Genomic DNA, 18478 nt, shown 5'->3' on the forward strand with positions numbered 1-18478 from the left:
ACAGTCAGGTGGCCGCTTTGGCCTGGGGCAAGAGAGAATTCAGCAAGGCTGTGGGAGGGTAAAATGGGGAAGAAGGACTGTTGTAGTTCTACTCTTGCTACTTCTAGATAGCAAACTGCTCTAGTTGTGTGAAATTCAGATTCTTGTTTAAGTGTCCTCAAGAGTAAGATCAGGCAAGGCAGAAGACCTGTAAGAACCTCAAACAACAGTAACAAAAAGCTTGGGGTAAAAACAGACCTTGAGCATTTGCTTTTATACCTTCCTACCTCCACAGGCTCCAGGGGTGGGAAAGTCACTGGTCTCCTAATGCTACTTCTTTCTGAGGAGCAAAGGTGAAAACCTGACAGGACAAGTTATTTCGTAGGATGGGGAGGTTTTACTGGGCCTGGGGCTCATCCATGCCAGCCCCCTGAGTTTATTGGAGCTGACAGGACTCCAGTGGAGAACTGGGTCTGGCCAAAACCCCCAGGGGAAAATTAACTCACAGGCCAAGATAGCAAGACATTTGAGGAGCACGGTCTCTTCCAAAACCAACTAGCCAACAAATAACCTACTGGATTATAGATTTCTACAGAAGATAAACACTAAGATATACGCAGTAAGACATTTTTTATTTTTAACGTTTATTTATTTTTGGGACAGAGAGAGACAGAGCATGAACGGGGGAGGGGCAGAGAGAGAGGGAGACACAGAATCTGAAACAGGCTCCAGTCTCTGAGCCATCAGCCCAGAGCCCGATGCGGGGCTCGAACTCACGGAGTGCGAGATCGTGACCTGGCTGAAGTCGGACGCTTAACCGACTGCGCCACCCAGGCGCCCCGTAAGACATTTTTTAAAAGGCTAATTAACATTAAAAGAAGGGAAGATGTTAGCAAAATGAAAACAAAAAACTAGAAAATGTTAAAAAAGTAAACAAGTGAAAATATAATGGTTGAAATAAAGAAAAAGATGGGATAATATGAAGGAGGAAATAGCTGAAGAATGAACTAGTGATTTAGAATACCAGAATGAAAAAAATTAATCAGACAGAAGGAAGGGTCACACAACTTAGTTATGTCAGGGTCAAACTTTGAAACTCATCTGTGTGACTCCAAAATCCAATGTTAAGCTTAACTCTCCTATATTCCTAGAATTCCAAGAGATAATAAGCAGAAGCAGGGGACTCACTTTGATGCTACTCATGTGACCTAATAGAGTGGCAGCAGGAAGGACACACAGAAGTGTCCCCAGGCTTCATATACACTCTTTCCTTAGTTGTCTCTTCCTTTCTTGGTCCTGGCCGCCATTATCTCCTCTATTTCTGCATCTGAACAAAAAGTGCATCCTCCACATGGAAGCTAGAGTGGTCTTTCTCAAAGTCTGAGACCCTCCAATGGCTTATCCATTTTCTGAGAATAAAATCCTTGTTCCCCTTTCCAACCTCATCTCCTCCTGCTCTTCCATCCATTTACTCTCATTCAACCACATGCATCTTCTTTTCATCCCTCACCCATGCAAAACTAGGACATTGTTCAGAGCCTTGGCACTTGCTGTTCTTTCTGCTTAGACTGCTCTTCCCTGAAGTCACTTCATGGCTGCCTCCTTCTCATTGATTTTGTCTCAAATCCAGTATTCCCTCCTCAGACAAGTCTTCCCCTAGGTCACTTTCTATCATAATACCCCATTTCTTCTTCTCCCCAGCATTTATCATTATCTAAAATGATCTTAATGGTGTTTATTTTCTGCCCTCCATCACTAGAATGAAAGCTCCCCGTGGACAGGTGCTTTATCTAAGTTGTTCTTCACAATGCCTCCGACACTGAGAACAGTGCCTGACACATAGTAGGTCATCAGTAAATGTTTATTGACTGACTGATTTTTCTGGCTGTACTGTTTGTTCCCTTAAGGCTCTGTTGTTGGAAATTGGGGGTGGAGGAAGGTACAATGAAGACTACTGTTTGAGCTTCAAGGTTTACAGTTTCTTCTCTTGAGCAGTACAAAATAGCCTCAGCCTGGGTGAAGTTCCCTTTTCTTGTCACCTGCACATTTTAGGAAAAAAAAAAGCTTTGTTAAGGGTTTCATTAGATTCCCTCTACCACTCATTTGGCTTAAAAATGTTCTTCTGGAATATTACCAAATGGATATGGGGATATATATATATATATATATATATATATATATATATATATATATTCCATTTCTCTAAAACCCCAGCATGCTGACAGTGCTCTGTCGATTGGATGTATGAGTCACAGGCAGAAGGGAAGAGGATGTCAGGCCCTGCTGATGGTGACACATAGCCTAGTGGCAGACGGCAGATTTACTTGTTACCTTCCTTGAGCTAGTGCTGCTTTCTGACCTCTCCACAGTCTGCAGTCTGGATGTGCCAGGGAAAGAGAATTTGGTCCTTAGTCATCAGTCCTATACAGATACTTATAAATTATGCTACATTCTTCTCAAAATTTAGTATTTGTGTTCTCTTAGGTGTTCCCAGTGTGTCAGGCATTGTTGGTTAACTTCCTAATAGTTAACCCCCCAACCCACACCACCACTGCCTGATTTGGTTCATCCTCCCACCCCCCATGTCATTTGGGATGGGGGCAAATCAATCATGGTGGTCTTATTCTTCTGGGTTGAGATGAAGCTGGTTTAGGTAGGACTGACCTGGCCAGTCAGGTGAAAGGAAAAACCTATTGTGGGGTTTCTGGATAATGTTTCTTTGCTTTCAAGAAAAAACACCTAAGAAGAAACTTCTCTCTTGTTTGCTGGATGTTGTCATGCCTGTGTGTGATGTCTGGAACTTCTGAAGCCATCTTGTGACCATGAGGGAAAAGAAGATAGCGGAAAAAAAGGATAGAAAACACTTGCTTGATGATGCTAAGCCTCCAAATTAACTAAACTCTAGATTTTTAAAAATGTGGACTAATCATTTTGGTTGTAGTCTTTGTTCTGTGTAGCTGAAAGCACTGTATCTATATCTAACAATCTACCGATAAAAATGTCAGTTAAAATAAAACTATATTAGTATTTACTAAATGTCTACTCTAGTCCATGCATAATAGATAATGGTCTGTCCCTCAAGGAACTTAGTTTAATTCAGGGTTTCTCATAAAGAAAATTGAATTAATATCATGGGGGGTGGAGAAGGGAGGGAAGTTGTTACAATGCAGATTCCTTAGCTCTGTCATAGATTTGTTAGATCACAATTTGGGTGTTGAGGGGGACAGAGCAAGAATAAACATTTTAAGTAAACACTTAGATGATTCTATGTCTTCTAGATATTGAAACTCATTTATTTATTTAAAACTGGTCATGTGAATCAGTGAGTGATTCTCAGTTTGTGATCAGTGAGTGATAAGGCAGAATATATAAAGTGCTGAGGTGTGAAATAGAGAATATGAGCTCTCAAGTTATATGGAGAGTCAGAAGCAATTTAGCAAGGTGGTAGGCAAGATAGACTGATGGCAGAACACAGGTTCCACCACTGACCAACCAAGTGTTTCAATTAATTCATCCTTGAATGGGGCTAACAGGCCTACTTCACTGTGTGGTTGTAAATACAGAGATAACATGTGAGAAGCATGTGGTAGGGGCAGCAAAACCAATGCAGCCCAGGGTTATGGGGAGCCCCTGTTCACTCACTCTTTGGGTGTGCTATTTATTGGCTGGTGTCAAGATTGTGTCCAGAAAGAACTTGAGGAATCAGACCTAAGGTGGCAGAGAGACCAGTGGAACAAAGCTGCCACCTCTGCTCAGACGCCAGTCTGTGGTCCCATTTGCCATGATTGGCCTCAATGATGTTGCTATTTGGCACATGGAAGAAACCTGGTAAGGAGGGCAGCACCTAGTGTTATGCAAATGTATTTTCCTGCAACAATAGGGACATTAAGTGACTTATATAAGTGATAGATATATAGTTTCCTTTAGTTTGTAAAATTTATTTTTAGAAGTTATTTTATATTTAAGTGGAAAGCATTCCTTTTTGTGCCTAAGGTTTACTATAAATTGGGAGTTTTATTATTTTTTATTAATAAAAAATGCTTAGTGAAGCATTAAAGATGAAGCTTAATGATGCTTAATGAAGCACAAAATAATGCTGTTTCATTCTATTTACACGATTCCTGCAAGATAAACACAGAGCTTATATATTTTTCCATTTCCATTACCATAACAAAAGAGAATATCATGGGGGTGCCTGGGTGAATCCATCAGTTAAGTGTCTAACTCTTGATTTTGGCTCAGGTCATGATCTCTCAGTTTGTGAGTTTGAGCCCCGCATTGGGCTCCACGGTGTGGAGCCTGCTTGGGATTCTCTCTTTGTCTCTCTCTCTCTCTCTGCCCCTCTCCCATGCGCACGTGTGTGTGTATGTGCACTCTCTCTCTCAAAAATAACTTAAAAAAAGAGAATGTTATTTTGCAATTGACTTTCTAAATCAACAACTGGAAAGACACACGTATGAACAGTCTCAGTCTTCTAAGAGAGTTTCCTGATACCATTTTTCAAAGATCATCCAAATGGTTAAAAACTGAGTAACAAGATGTGGTCACTCTAATTTTCAGTAAATTAAAAAAAAAAAAAAAAGAAAGCACTGTTTTATTAGTGTATTGTATCAGTGGGACTTACATCTAAATTTAACTGTGAAAGGAAAGAAATGACTGAATATTCCAGACTAGTCCAGATGGAGTTACTAAGCACAGGAGAAAGAATTCCCAGGGGGCCTTTTCAGAGAGATATTTGGGCTTTACATAAATCATTGATTATGTAGCTGACAACTGAATCTGAACAGATTTTCCACAAACTCTGAGTTCTGTTTCTCTGTGATTCGGTGTGACTTGTACCAGCTGTGCTGTTGCTGGCAGAGGCATCCGTACCTAGAGCCTCTCACTTCTCTGCCTGTTCTGTTCTTGTGAATCAAGCACTAAATTTACTTAGGAGATTCTGATAACTATTTTGTCAGCCTGTAATACTCAAGATGCAGAAATTTGAAAATTTGAGTTCTTTTCTAGAACAATGAAGAGTATAACTGAAAAAAAATTTCATTTTTGGGAGATCTTCTATGCCTAGTTCCATTCTCAGTGCATACAGTCCTGCAACACACACAACACACACACACGTGAAGTGAAATTTTAGAGAACATTTTGATGCCTCACAAAAATAACCTGTAAGTTTATGGAACAATGAAATTGAAAAAAATATTTTCCGTAGTTTCTCTGTTGCTTATTTCTAACCACCCTGGCGAATGGATTTTGGCAGCTAGACAAGCCTCCATTGCTGGGTTTTACACAAGACTGAATGCTTTAGGATTGAGATGGAGGCAACTCCAGGTTCATGGGTACAGGTGGGGAAGAGGCAGACCAAAGCCAATAGGGTTGTGCCAGCATGAGGTCTGCCTAAAGGAGCCTGGAGGAGAGGACTCTAAATAAGGACATGGCCAAGAGAGACTGGAGAAGGAGACTGGTTGTAGATAATTTCTAGCAAAACAGTTATATGCTATATGAGGCAAACACTTTGTTAGTAAAATTTTCATTAAAATTACAGAATTAATGATGCACCTGTTGTGATTGGCTTCCTTGTGGGAGGCATTCAGTTGGCAAGTGTTCCAGAGTCTCTGTGTGAATGAGGGCATGATGAGTTATACTTATAGGCAAAGTGTATGTAAACTGCTCTAGCAAGTAGTTTTGATGATATTTGGAGTTCTTACAGCATTTTGTAGTTATTTTGTGACACTTTTCCATATTGCCTTGCTATTTTGGGGATGTACGTGTTATTTATGTCAGTCTCCCGGGTAAAGAATACCGTATTTGGAGTCAGAAGACCAGGGTTCAAGGGCTGTCTCTGCCACTTATTATCTTTAACCTTTCTTAGGTTGTCCAGAGGAGAGATCTTTGTGTCCTGTGGAGATCATGACTCCTGCCCTACCAACTGACTGAAGGATATCAATTTACTTAATGTACTTGAAGTGCTTTGCAACGTCTATAAGTGTCATATACAAATGTTCTTACTATAATTATTAGTAATTATTAGATGGAATCATGGGCTGAATTGTATCCCCACAAGGAGATATGTTGAAGTCCTAATTCTTAGTACCTCAAAATGTGATCTTATTTGGAAGTAAGGTCATTGCAGATGTAATTAGTTAAGATGAGGTCATGGGGGGAGGGTGGGGCCATAATCCAATATGACTGATGCCCTTATAAGAAAATGGCTATGTAAAAATGGAGACATATGGAGAATACCATGTAAAAATGGTGGTAGAAATTGAAGTGGTGTATCTAGAAGTCAAGGAACACCAGCAATCACCAGCTGTCACCAGAAGCTAAGAGAGAGGAATGAAAAAGATTCTTCCTCAGAGCCCTCAGAAAAAAAACAACCCTGATGACACCTTGGTTTTAGACTTCTAACCTCTAGAAATGTGAGGCAATAAATATCTGTTGTTTTAACCTTCCCAGTTTATGATACTGTGTTATGGAAGCCCTAGGAAACTAATACAGATGGTAAGTTATTTAAGGGGAGTTCCTAGCCATGGAGAAATGTAAGGAATTTATTATTACACAGTCTTATTTTTATATAATGCTCATAGTTTACATGTCATTTAAACAATTTTTTTAAGTTTATTTATTTATTTTTGAGAGAGAGATAGAGAGGAGAAGTTGGGGAGGGGCAGAGAGAAGGAGAGACACAATCCCAAGCAGTTTCCGCACCATTAGCACAGAGCCCGATGGGGGTCTTGCTCTCACGAACTGTGAGATCATGACCTGAGCTGAGATCAAGAGTTGGATGCTTAACAGACTGTGCCACTCAGGTGCCCCTGACGTGTCATTTTTATATACATCATTTCATTTCATCCCCACAACTACCCCCATGGCATAGGTAAAATTTTTCTCAATTCAGATGGAAACTGAAACTTGGAGATTGTCAGTCACTCAGCTGGGAAATATTTTAATTTGCTTCTTTGACTCTTTCCTACATCACAGCAGCTTTGCTTAGACTACTTAGTAGCTCTTCCTGTTATATTGTGTTACCTCAGAATACATTATGTAATTACCAGTTACCTTTCCTCTGCTTGGCTCACATCTCACTGTGGAATCCTAAGGATCCTCACTGAAGCCCAGAGGCTGGAGGGGCTCCCTCTCTGCTCTAGAGAACTGAGTCTGGCTCAACCTGACCTCAGTGCATTTCTCAGACTTGAGCAGAAGCTCATAGGTGTGGCGGGAATCCAGGGGGCCTCCTGGGGTGGGAGGGACTGAACTTCATCTGGGCAGGCCCTGCCTTGAGCAATATGTGGGTGTTGTGGGTTGTGCCCAATTCCGGTAGCTGTGTCCACCCACAGCCAGAGTCTTGCCCATCACAGGTTGCGGGGCAGGCAGTGAGAAGATGCTAGAGAGGAATAAGAGACTGCACTGTGGCTGATGGCAGCACCTCCCAGGCACAGATAGGATGCTGTGAGTCCAGGTTGGCCACTCCTCCCAGAGGGGCCCTAGTGGAGGAAGATCAGAAATCTATGGTTGAATCACATCTTCTATGGTCCAGGGATGGGCTGGAGGTTAAATGTCTGTGTGTGTGTGTGTGTGTGTGTGTGTGTGTGTGTGTGTGTGTGTCTTGAGAGGATAGCTGGCAGGGAATGTGGATAGAGGGGTGGTTAAGAAAACAGGCTTTGGAATAACTTAGACATAGATTTCTGGATTAGAATCTTGGTTCTGTCATAGTATTATGTGCACTTGGACAAATATTTGACTCCTTTGAACCCCAGGGTCTTCATATTTAAAATAGTGACACTATGCCGCTGTTAGGGTTATTGAGAGGATTAAATGAGAAGATTAACATGGACTAAGAACTGGACTCTTTAACAACAAACATGGTCAGTGAGACCAGGGAGTTGTGCAGGGTGTAAGAGGGTTTGCCAGATCATAAAAAACCTTGCTAATGAACCCTGAGTGCCCCATGTATCCCTTCCTTCCCAAGCTGCCCAGACTGTTTTGAGCTTTCTCACCTGGGAGCTGGTTGCCCTCAATGATGGATATGATGTTGCAAAACAAAACCAGAAAGTCCTCCAACCTAACATGACCTATCCCATAGAAAGCTCAACCAACAGTGTTTTGTCTTCCTTTCTTGTGTACTGTAATGTGAAATATCTATCATCATCTTGTACCAAGCAAAGCAATGCATCACAATACAATAAAATGTCTGCCATGGTAGTAAGAGAAAACCTTGAAAATAAATACTTCACAGGCCCTGAATGCCATATCCTACTCACAAGGAGAAATCATCAATCATGTATGCTTTTGCCTATTTCACTTAGAGTTTTATGTATCCCAATTTTAAATACCATTCTTTGGTTGTCAGCCAGACCCCTCATCTTCCCAAACTGTACTCCTGAGAGAATTTCTGAGATATGTACTGGACAACTCCTCCATAACAAACAACTTCATTTTCCTGGCCCAGGGGACATGGTGGTTCAAGTTTATACTTCCCTCTTTTTTTATCCCAGCCATCTTTACCCCCTTGCCTTTTCAGCCACACCTCGGGAAGGTTCCTGCCTTGGAAACGTTACTCTTCCCACATATGTCCACATGGCCAACTCCCTCATCTCCTAGTTTTTGCTCACATCTGATGTCTCAGTGAGGCCTGCCCTGACAGGCTATCTAACAATGTGTGTCCCTTCCTCCTGCTAGAATGGAATCCCCGTGAGGGCAGGGATCTTTGTTTTGTTTGCTAATGACTATCTAAGTGCCTAACATAATGCCCAGCACATAATAAATGCTCAGTAAGTATTTGTTAAGTGAATAAAAGGTAATAACCAGTTTTAGAAGACCAAAGAATTTGAGGGATGGAAGAGACCTTAGAAATTATTGATTCAGTGTTAAGAATTTTTTTCCAGCAGTCAGTTGAAGAAAAATAAAAAGAGATTCATAGGCAGAATTTGTTTTTTATTCAAAATTAAATCCCAAGGGGTAATAGTCCATGTTCTTAAATCTTAGCCATTTGCCTTATTACATAAAAGAATGCTTATGAGAAATTATGGCCAGAGTTGAGAAAGTAGCACATAGAGGCAGCTTTCTGAGCTGCATCCTGGAAGTGAAATCTGGATTTGATTTTGAACACAGAGAGCCCTTGGGACTCAGGCTGCTCATCATCACTTAAAACTCCACCCCGTTTTATTTTTTTTTTTATTTTTTTTAATTTTTTTTTCAACGTTTATTTATTTTGGGGACAGAGAGAGACAGAGCATGAACGGGGGAGGGGCAGAGAGAGAGGGAGACACAGAATCGGAAACAGGCTCCAGGCTCTGAGCCATCAGCCCAGAGCCCGACGCGGGGCTCGAACTCCCGGACCGTGAGATCGTGACCTGGCTGAAGTCGGACGCTTAACCGACTGCGCCACCCAGGCGCCCCTCCACCCCGTTTTAGAGAAGAGGCAGAGATTGCCCACAAAGAAAAGGCATTTCCTCTTTCTCAAGGTCCCATAGCTAATTAATTAGAGGCAGATTCAAGAGCGGACCTGAGGCACCTGGCCTCAATGTGGTGATCCTTCCACCAGCAGGGACAAAAAGAAGAAAAAGAAAAAAAAGGCTTTGGTGCTTTTCTGTTCAATGAAGCTTAAATGAGCATTGGCCACACTGCCACTGTGAATCCACGAACACATTGTGGAAATCAGAATTATTTACTGCCTTTAATATAATGTCACCGTACTTGTCCTATAAATGATTGCAAGCATTCCGCCTCCCCCTGTTCCATGGATTATTAATATGACCTAATATTTAACAAGTACTATAATGTGTGGGTGTTGTTCCAACTGCTTGAGGCTGGGAAGAGCCTTGTCAGTGCTTGGTCTGCCAGGTCTTTTAATGTGCATGTCTCTAGACAAACCTTTTTCTTAGGGTATGTATTACCCATTTTATTGCTCATTCTCACTTTTTTGGGGCTGTTATTATTAGTTTTGTTGTTGTTGTTTTTTCAGTATTTCCTATAAATATTCCCGTATAGATTTATAAGGCAGAACCTCTGAGAATATGTAATATAGATTCTGGTAGCTTAAGTTCATAATGACTTTTGCTTCTGTTATTACCCTCTCTGCATATCAATAAATCTATTGTCACTCAATGAATACTATGACTTGAAGGATGAAGCTATTTTTTAAATTGTTTTTTATGTTTATGTTTTTGGAGTTAGCATGTCAGTTCGAAGTACCTTCACTGATTATTGAAATGCCTGTGTGCCACCTTGCTTTACCAGTTAATCAGCTACCCAGGAGTCTACTGCATGAGGCAGAGTCTTAAAGACTCAGCTGTTCCACTAGACTCTCCATTCAGTCTGTCCACTATGGTTCTGCAGGAATCAATATTCAATACTCCGTGATCAGAAAGCATAATATCCTATAGTCCCTGCGTTTCGGGAGCTTGCAGACTGCTCTGGGAGATTAGAGGGGAAAGATCAAAACAAAACAAAACAAAACAAAACAAAAAAACCCCAACCATCTTAGGTGGTACCTAGGAGTTATAGATATATGGCTTAGACCACAAGAGAGGGGTTTTGGAGGAGATCAAGGAAGAAATGAATGTTGGCACCAGATAATCTTCATTATACTTTTGCTTTGAATTACATAATATTTCTCCCCTTTTGTCTTAATTTTAGTTTCTCTGGAATCCAAGAAAGGGCAAAAATTTCCTTGAATTTCTTTGTAGGTTTGTCATGGTCTTCCAGGAATTTGTTCTGTCATCTCCTGGTATGTAGGTCAGCAGCCTGGGCTAAAGAAATCCACTTGGGTTCATACTGGAATTTGACAGATCAGAAGAATGATTTCTATTTTCTATTTGTCATGTGTAGATTCAAGTAAGAATAAGTCTCCCATTCCTCCTTGGATGGCAAGTGTAGCTAATATGTCCCTGTAAAATAATTATTTTTATGCACACCACAATCATTGTCCTTAGCTGAGAAAAAATGTCACCTTTCCTAATACTGTATTTTTAAACATTAAAAAATCCTTTTCCCTTGATGGTTTCATTTTCCCTTGATTATGACCTTATTGTCACATAAACAAGTACAAGTTATGGGCAGCATGAAAAGAGGGGCTGAAATATTGTGGTTGAACTCTGTGTGGTGTGTTCATTCGATTGGCAAAGGATCAGGGAAATCCTTCATGTGAACAGACTGTGATAAAAAAATCAGTGAATTTAAAATGTTTGTCATCTTCAAAAATTATTTATCATCTTCATTGTTAAAGGTAATTTAAAAAAATGAAAATTCAGTATTTAGACTTTTCTCATGTTGTTTGATCATTTCTTTTGTTTGATAATTTTTCTTGTTTGTCATAATGTATATTTTATGACCAGAATTTTTTAAAAACTATAGTGGGTCCTAAGAGCTTCTAATCAAACCTCTTCATTTGGCAAATGAAAGAACCAAAGTCAAGACACATGATGGGCCTGACTGAGGTCATACAGACAATTAGTGCAAGTCCCGAGACTAAATCCCAAGTGTCCTAAAAGCATTAATTGTTGCATCAGACCAAATCTCCTGACATACAAAATAGAAAACAATTCAAACAAATATGCATTGCCTCTGTGATCGCACCTTTACAAACTAGAGTTCTAGGATCTTTTGGACACTGCACTTTCATTAATAATATGTCCTATTTCCAAGTCCCCAGAGTAGACCCTCTTCTGCAGTCCTTCCCTGGATGAGCTCCAGGTGTGGCACTCGACAGCAGAAACAAAATTTTCTGATGATTAATTTAACATACTTACAAATTGTCTGAGTTTTAATCATGAAATTGTTAATAGATTTATTGGTTTACTTTGAAAGTCATAGGTACCTGTATCAATCTTTTCATGTCACTCGTGTGGCATTATTCATAATCTATAGGAACCTATGGAAGTTATTTAAAGAGGAGGCTTTAAATAAATTAATAAAATAAAACTGGCTTGTTTTCTGAATCAGAAAGGAATAGCATAGAGAGGTTCATCTTCTGACATGATTTAATGCGTCTCTTCTGAAAGCAGAGAACTAGTTTAGATGAACTCAAACATCTCATTCAGGCACTTGAATCTCTAGCTGAATCATTAAATATAGTAAGTAGTTAAAACACGTTGTAATTTACCAACTTACCTGTCAACATATTCAACTAGATCCGTAGAATTCTTAGCTGACATTGTGGCTGGAGATAATCTTACCTAAAATACAGGTCACGGGTTTAAAATGTATCATCATCTACTTTATACAGAAGTCTTATCCATGTTATTTTTATATAAATATTTTAGTTTTAAGCAAAATATATACCATAGACTATCAGCCCAGTTAAACTTGCACATGCCCCATCTGTGTTTCTGGAGACTAAAACCAAAGTCAAGTTCTGGAAAGATACTAGAGAGCTGCATTTCATAGATTGGTATCACAGTCAGAAAAAACTTTTTAGACAAGTCAAACCATGGATTATTCTTAGAAAATTTTTAAAGTGAAATATCCATTGATTATTGGCTGAGTTACTAAAGAAGTTCTCACGGAGTGAATTATTCCATCATACTAATTTCTGCGGGGAATCAGCTAATTTTCAAAAACAAACTCCAAAACTAGAAATCTGGTCTATCCAGATAACTTTGTTTTCTAGGAAACCTGGATGTCAGATTATTATAGTCAATGAGAAATAAAAGTAGAGCACAAGTTATGTACATTACTTACTAGTATTAAGTAGAACTGACTGTATGAACACTTACCTAATTCAATAACATGGTGCTACTAGAAAGAAAGTTCCACTGCATCAAAGTTCATAATATTTCAGCATTTCTGGGAGGAAAGAGTTCACCAAATGCACTCATTGTTTGGCATATGCTAAAACTGTTTTAAACTCTAATGTTCTTTATTTTTAAGATTAAAAACAGGACACAGATTTATGTTCATTTTGATAGCCCGTCACTGAACTGGATTCAATAGGGAGAGTATGAGTAGTATTCCACCTCTGCTTAAAACTTAAACAAAATATTTTTCCTGGGATATTTTGTCTTGGTTTATATTATTGTATACTGTAATGGTGAGCAGAGTAAAATTTAAGACCTACATACAGGAATCATTCGTTTTGCAAATGCCTAAGGAATTACCACGTCTTACTTCTTGATGTAGGGCCTAAGAGACTTAATTGGAAAGCTCTCCCCTCCAATAAAACTTAAAAAAAAAAAAAAAGAAAAAAAAAGAAAGAAATGTATTATCAAGGAAGCTAATAAGGAATCCTGACGATAGGCTCTCCTGACCCTGCTGACTTGATATTGGTCAACCAGCACAGGCTCGAGGATGCTCAGAATGGAGCCAGTGATCGCCATGATAGTGCCGTAGGCCCTGCCTCCCCTTTGCTGAATGGAGTCTGCAATGGGTCTGATGGCCTGAAGCTGAGTCTTCCCCTAGAGGATGTATATACACTGATCCACAGGGCACTCAGGTATCCATGTTATGGAAACCATCCTAACTCCCTAGAGAACATGACTGGCCTTCTGCCCTGGTTTGTGTTTTGACTCCAGTTTTGAGCTGGAACAGCGCTGGGTCCTGGGCTCCCGACCTGTGCCAGCTCTTCCTTTCTCACCTTGCCATGGCTGTCCTGGCGTGTGTGAGGGAGTCTGTGGTATTTCCTCAGCAACTGGCTGGTCCTGGGCCTTACATGTTTGGCACCTAGTAGTTCTTTCATTCCCTTTTGTGGGATGAAAGAGTCTGTGACTATTGTGTCCAAGGACACTAAATTACTGGTCTATTGTTTCCTTCCCCCTTCTCAAGTGAAACAATTGGATATATATCTTTTACTTTTATATTATTAATTTTTAAGTCTTATTTTGAAAACTGTAAATAGCATCCTCTTAAAAATACAACTCACATACTTTTAAAGTAATAAATGTTAAACCTGATGGGGCGCCTGGGTGGCGCAGTCGGTTGAGTGTCCGACTTCAACCAGGTCACGATCTCGCGGTCCGTGAGTTCGAGCCCCGCGTCGGGCTCTGGGCTGATGGCTCAGAGCCTGGAGCCTGTTTCCGATTCTGTGTCTCCCTCTCTCTGCCCCTCCCCCGTTCATGCTCTGTCTCTCTCTGTCCCAAAAATAAATAAACGTTGAAAAAAAAAAATTAAAATTAAAAAAAAATAATAATAAATGTTAAACCTGATAATGGAGGAGAATTTGGGAAAATATAGAAAAGTAAAAGTTACAGAAAAAAGAAATCTTATTGTAATTGTACTACTTACATAGAGCAAAAGTCATTAACATTGTGACATATCTGTTTCCTCTTTCTTCTCTGCAATTTTTGATGTATCTAAGGTAATATGTAAATTTCTATATCTTTGGTAATTGAATATAAGAGTCATCTCTGTTTCATCCCTATTTCTACAAGCAAGAATGTAATTATATTAACAATTCTCAGGAACAACATGGGATTTTTTTATGTGTGTCAGTTTTCATCGGCTTTATAAGAATACCTTAAAATGCTATGATCCTTTATGGCTTAATGGCCTATAAAATACTTTCACATAGGGGCGCCTCGGTGGTTCAGTGGGTTGAGTATCCGACTTCAGCTCAGGTCATGATCTCACAGTTCATGGGTTCAGGCCCCACGTCAGGCTCTGTGCCGACAGCTCAGGGCCTGGAGCCTGCTTCTGATTCTGTGTCTCCCTCTTTTTCTGCTACTCCCCTGCTCACACTCTGTCTCTCTCTCAAAAATAAATAAAGATTAAAAAATTAAAAAAAAAAAACCTTTCACATATATGATGTCCTATAAGGTGGGAATCATGGTTACTGAGATCCTACTTCATCACAGAAAAATTTAAGATGATTGTTTTTTTAAGTTTATTTATTTTGAGAGAGAGAGAGACAGTGTGAGAGAGTGTGAGTTGGGGAGGGGCAGGGAGAGAAGGAAGGAGAGACTGATAATCTCAAGCAGGCTCCACAAGGAGCCCCACATAGGTCTCAAACTCACGAACCCATGAGATCATGACCTGAGCCCAAACCAAGAGTCGGACCCTTGAACAACTGAGCTACCCAGGCACCCCTAAAATGATTATTTTTATAGGTGAGGAATGTGAGGATTAGAGAAATAGTGGACTTGCTCAAGATCCTATAGATGATGATAATAATTATATTACAGCTATTGATGGAGTCCCTTTTACTTGCTAAGCCCTTTTTCTTAGGGCTCATTCAAATCTCACATCTTTGTATGTTAGGCCTAATTAGCCCATTTTGTAGAAGAGGAAACAGAGAAGTTAAGTAACTGCTAAAAGTCACACAGCCTGGGTATGGTACAGCCATCAGATACCAAAGATCAATGCTTGATATTGATATTGTGCTAGCTTTCCAGTGCTCTTTCTATCACAAGAGGCTTCATCCACTGATGAGGGCTAAAACTACTGCTTCTTTGAATGTTCTTTTTCATTAATGACAAGTACCAATAAAAGAAACCTATTTAGCTCTTCTCTTTTTCATGTTAGAGATAAAGTCTGTATCTCGAATTTATCATAGTTTCTTTTGAATCTTTATAAAAAATAATTGTCAAATTTTGTTAACACCTAGCCCTGCCTGTTAAAAGTCAGTCCAATGAATGTATCCACAAATTGAGGCCCCTTTTCTTTTCAGCTTGTGCTGTCATCAGTCACTTTGTAAAAGCAGAACAAATAAGAAATATAGGTAGAGTGAAAAGAAAAACAACTCTACTAGGACCCCTTAGAACTCTCTGAATAACGCTAAGCTTTAAAGAAGCTGAACAAAATATTCTATTTTTACTATGAATGTCTAAAAATACTTGCTTTCTTTTCTTGGTCACTGACTGAGCCAGGAAGGTGGCCATCAGGTTCATTCCGCTGTTCCTCTGCAGTCGGAGAGGAATTTTTGTTTACATCTGTATCTAGGCAACCAGAATGCTGAATTAGATCAGGAACTAAGGCAAGTGAATTTTTGCAGTGGTATTAATCTTCTCTTTAAAATTAAGGGCAGTTTCTGTACCTATGGCAAAAGTTCAGGGAGGCTTCTTTTTTTTTTTTAATGTTTATTTATTTTTGAGACACAAAGAGACAGAGCTCTAGCCAGGGAGGAGCAGAGAGAGAGGGGGAGACACAGAATTTGAAATAGGCTTAGGCTCTGAGCTGTCAGCACACAGCCTGACGCAGGGCTTAAACCCACTAACGGTGAGATCATGACCTGAACTGAAGTCGGCAGCCTAACCAACTGAGCCACCCAGGTGCCCCAAGGGACGCTTCTAATTGGTTTTACACCCTCCTCTTCTGTCCTCCCCTACATCATTTCTTCACCAGGCCCCCATCACACCCATAGTCAGCTACAAAAATTTATCATCCCAGGTACTTCCATTAGACATTTAGGAAATTTTGTTGAGACACACTCATTTAGATCAAACTGTTATGAAATAATGGGAAAAGATTTCTCACACTATTGTGCCCAAGCCACCCAAGGATCTTCCTTGGGATTTATTACCTTGCTTATATGTAATAAGAAATATAAGTAAGGTAGTAAAGAATGAGAATTTAGAGACCTTGGGTAATCCGTGGGTTAAATACCTGCACTCATGATGCTTGATTTCCTGGCTTTATTTTTTGCTGATTTGATTTTTTTTTTTTTTAAAGGGAGCAGAACTTTTTGTTTTGTCTTTCAGAAAGCCAGAGCACTAAGGAAACTGGATTACAATCTGACTAATGTCTTTATGTTTCCAGGGCATCTTCCCGGTGTGGCTCAGTAGCATTGTGACTGCAGGAAGGATCTGTGATGTCAATGGGGTTGACCCCCACACTTTAAGTCAAGCCCCCAGGGATTCAGAGCTTCAAGGGTTTTCAGTTAGTGCTCATTGTCATAAAATCACTAGGTCCTTCACCTCTTGGTCTCATTGGATGGGAAGTGGTTATTTTTAGGCTGACATTCACACCTTCCCCTGATTTCACCTTCCCATTTGATGGAAGACCAGTTTCCATCAAATTAGATAGACAAAGAGAACGAACTGCTGCCATACTCCCCAGTCTTCCTCCAAGTGTACTCATTCAGGAAGCTAACTCTTGTAGGCCACTAGGGGGAGTCTCACAAAAAATGCAGCAATAATGACGGGAGTGGTAGGTCCTGGCTTTAAACAAATTAAAATCTTGAGTTTTTTTGTTTTTTGCTTTTTGTTTTTTTTTTGTTTTTGTTTTTTTAATAAATAAAATCTTGAACTTTGGGTCTGTAGAGAAAATCTTGCTTGGGTACTTGGTCAACAAGATGTTGATTGTTTCAGCTCTGAAATATTCTCCTGAGTTCTAAAATTGGAATGTGTACATTTTGGTAATACTACTTGGCCCTCATATACAGAAATTATATTATTGGTTGAGTTACTTTTCAAATTATGGTGGCAGATTTGCCTTGTTCTGAGGACACATAATGTTCAGGATGCCAAATGACAAACTTAGATCCCACAGATAAATACTGCCTATGATTTTTTGCTTCAGGGGTATGTCTTCTAGTGCTTAGCCCTTAACACTTAGAAATACAGTATTTCATGGTTTGTAAGCTGTCCAAACAGCTCATTACACCATCCTAATCATCATTTTATCAAGCACCAAGGGAAATGGCACACCATGAGTGAGAGCCAATGGCTATGGATACCAAGAGAGTGGGTTAGAACCCTGACTCCTCAACCAACTGGCTACTTGGGCAAAATGACTTCACTTTTTCAAGACTCAGTTTTCTCATCTGTGAAGTGAGTTAATAACATTGATCTCATAAGGTGGTTGAGGATTAAACGCAATGATACACTTAAAGTACTCAGCTGAGTGCCAGACTGGGAATTCACTAAAAGGTAGCTATTATTAGTGATTATCTCTCAAGTTGGCAATTATCCAAGAAATAGATACAGGCTCTGTGTGAGAAAGGAAAACTGGATTTGACCTTGCTAAGAAACTTTTTGTGGTTCTCTCCCTCCTTAAATTCAGCTTTTAGTCGATAGCACTTGGCTAGAAAAATGGACTCCAATGAAATAAGAATCTAATTTGTTTGTTCTCTAAATGGTTGCTTGGTTATTAACATAGCAGTGCAATAGGATATTTGTACCACTGGATTCCCACCTGACCAATGTGTACGTAAAATCCTTCCTAGAAGGCAGTAATCTTCTAAGGTCTATTCTAATCCAGGCCTACCGAGAGTAGAGCCCAAAAGCACAAAAACCAATAACGTTCAGTTTAGATCTTAAAACTTAAAAATGACATTATATTCTGATATAACTCTAAATATAGGCATAAAGAAATAATTGTGATGTGGTGGGCAGTTAAAGGGGTTGGTGAGTGTTGAGGGTCAGTGGAGACAACCACTGTGTGCTGTGCACGACACAACCCTAGGGGCATCTTTCACGCGATAAAACTAGATTTCCTATTTTTTACAAGTTTTCACACATATGTAAAGAAAATGTCTTCTTCTCAGGGCACCTGGGTGGCTCAGTCAGTTAAGTGTCTGATTTTGGCTGAGGTCATGGTCTCGCGGTTTGTGATTTCAAGGCCCGTGTTCGGT

The 18478-nt window shown here is 39.8% G+C and overlaps 1 protein-coding gene across 3 annotated transcripts in view; it reads right to left on the minus strand.

The window, feature by feature from the left end:
* The window catches only part of FAM81B (family with sequence similarity 81 member B), a 56236-nt gene extending 39583 nt beyond the window's left edge, over window positions 1-16653 (minus strand). Inside the window, exons 1-3 of one of the 3 annotated variants that reach the window (XM_086696368.1) lie at window positions 16510-16653; window positions 15745-15836; window positions 12085-12149 (exon numbers count right to left, since the gene is read on the minus strand). In XM_086696368.1, the coding sequence (XP_086552494.1) occupies window positions 12085-12149; window positions 15745-15836; window positions 16510-16519 (167 nt within the window). In that variant the 5' untranslated portion in view covers window positions 16520-16653. Of the gene's footprint in view, window positions 1-12084; window positions 12150-15744; window positions 15843-16509 lie in introns of all 3 variants that reach the window. The other 2 variants (XM_025923839.2, XM_086696427.1) reach the window with 2 other exon arrangements.
* Window positions 16654-18478: the final 1825 nt, after the last annotated feature.

This window comes from Puma concolor, chromosome A1 (genome assembly GCF_028749965.1).
Source record: "Puma concolor isolate L17-30 chromosome A1, mPumCon1.1.hap2, whole genome shotgun sequence".
NCBI lineage: Eukaryota > Metazoa > Chordata > Mammalia > Carnivora > Felidae > Puma > Puma concolor.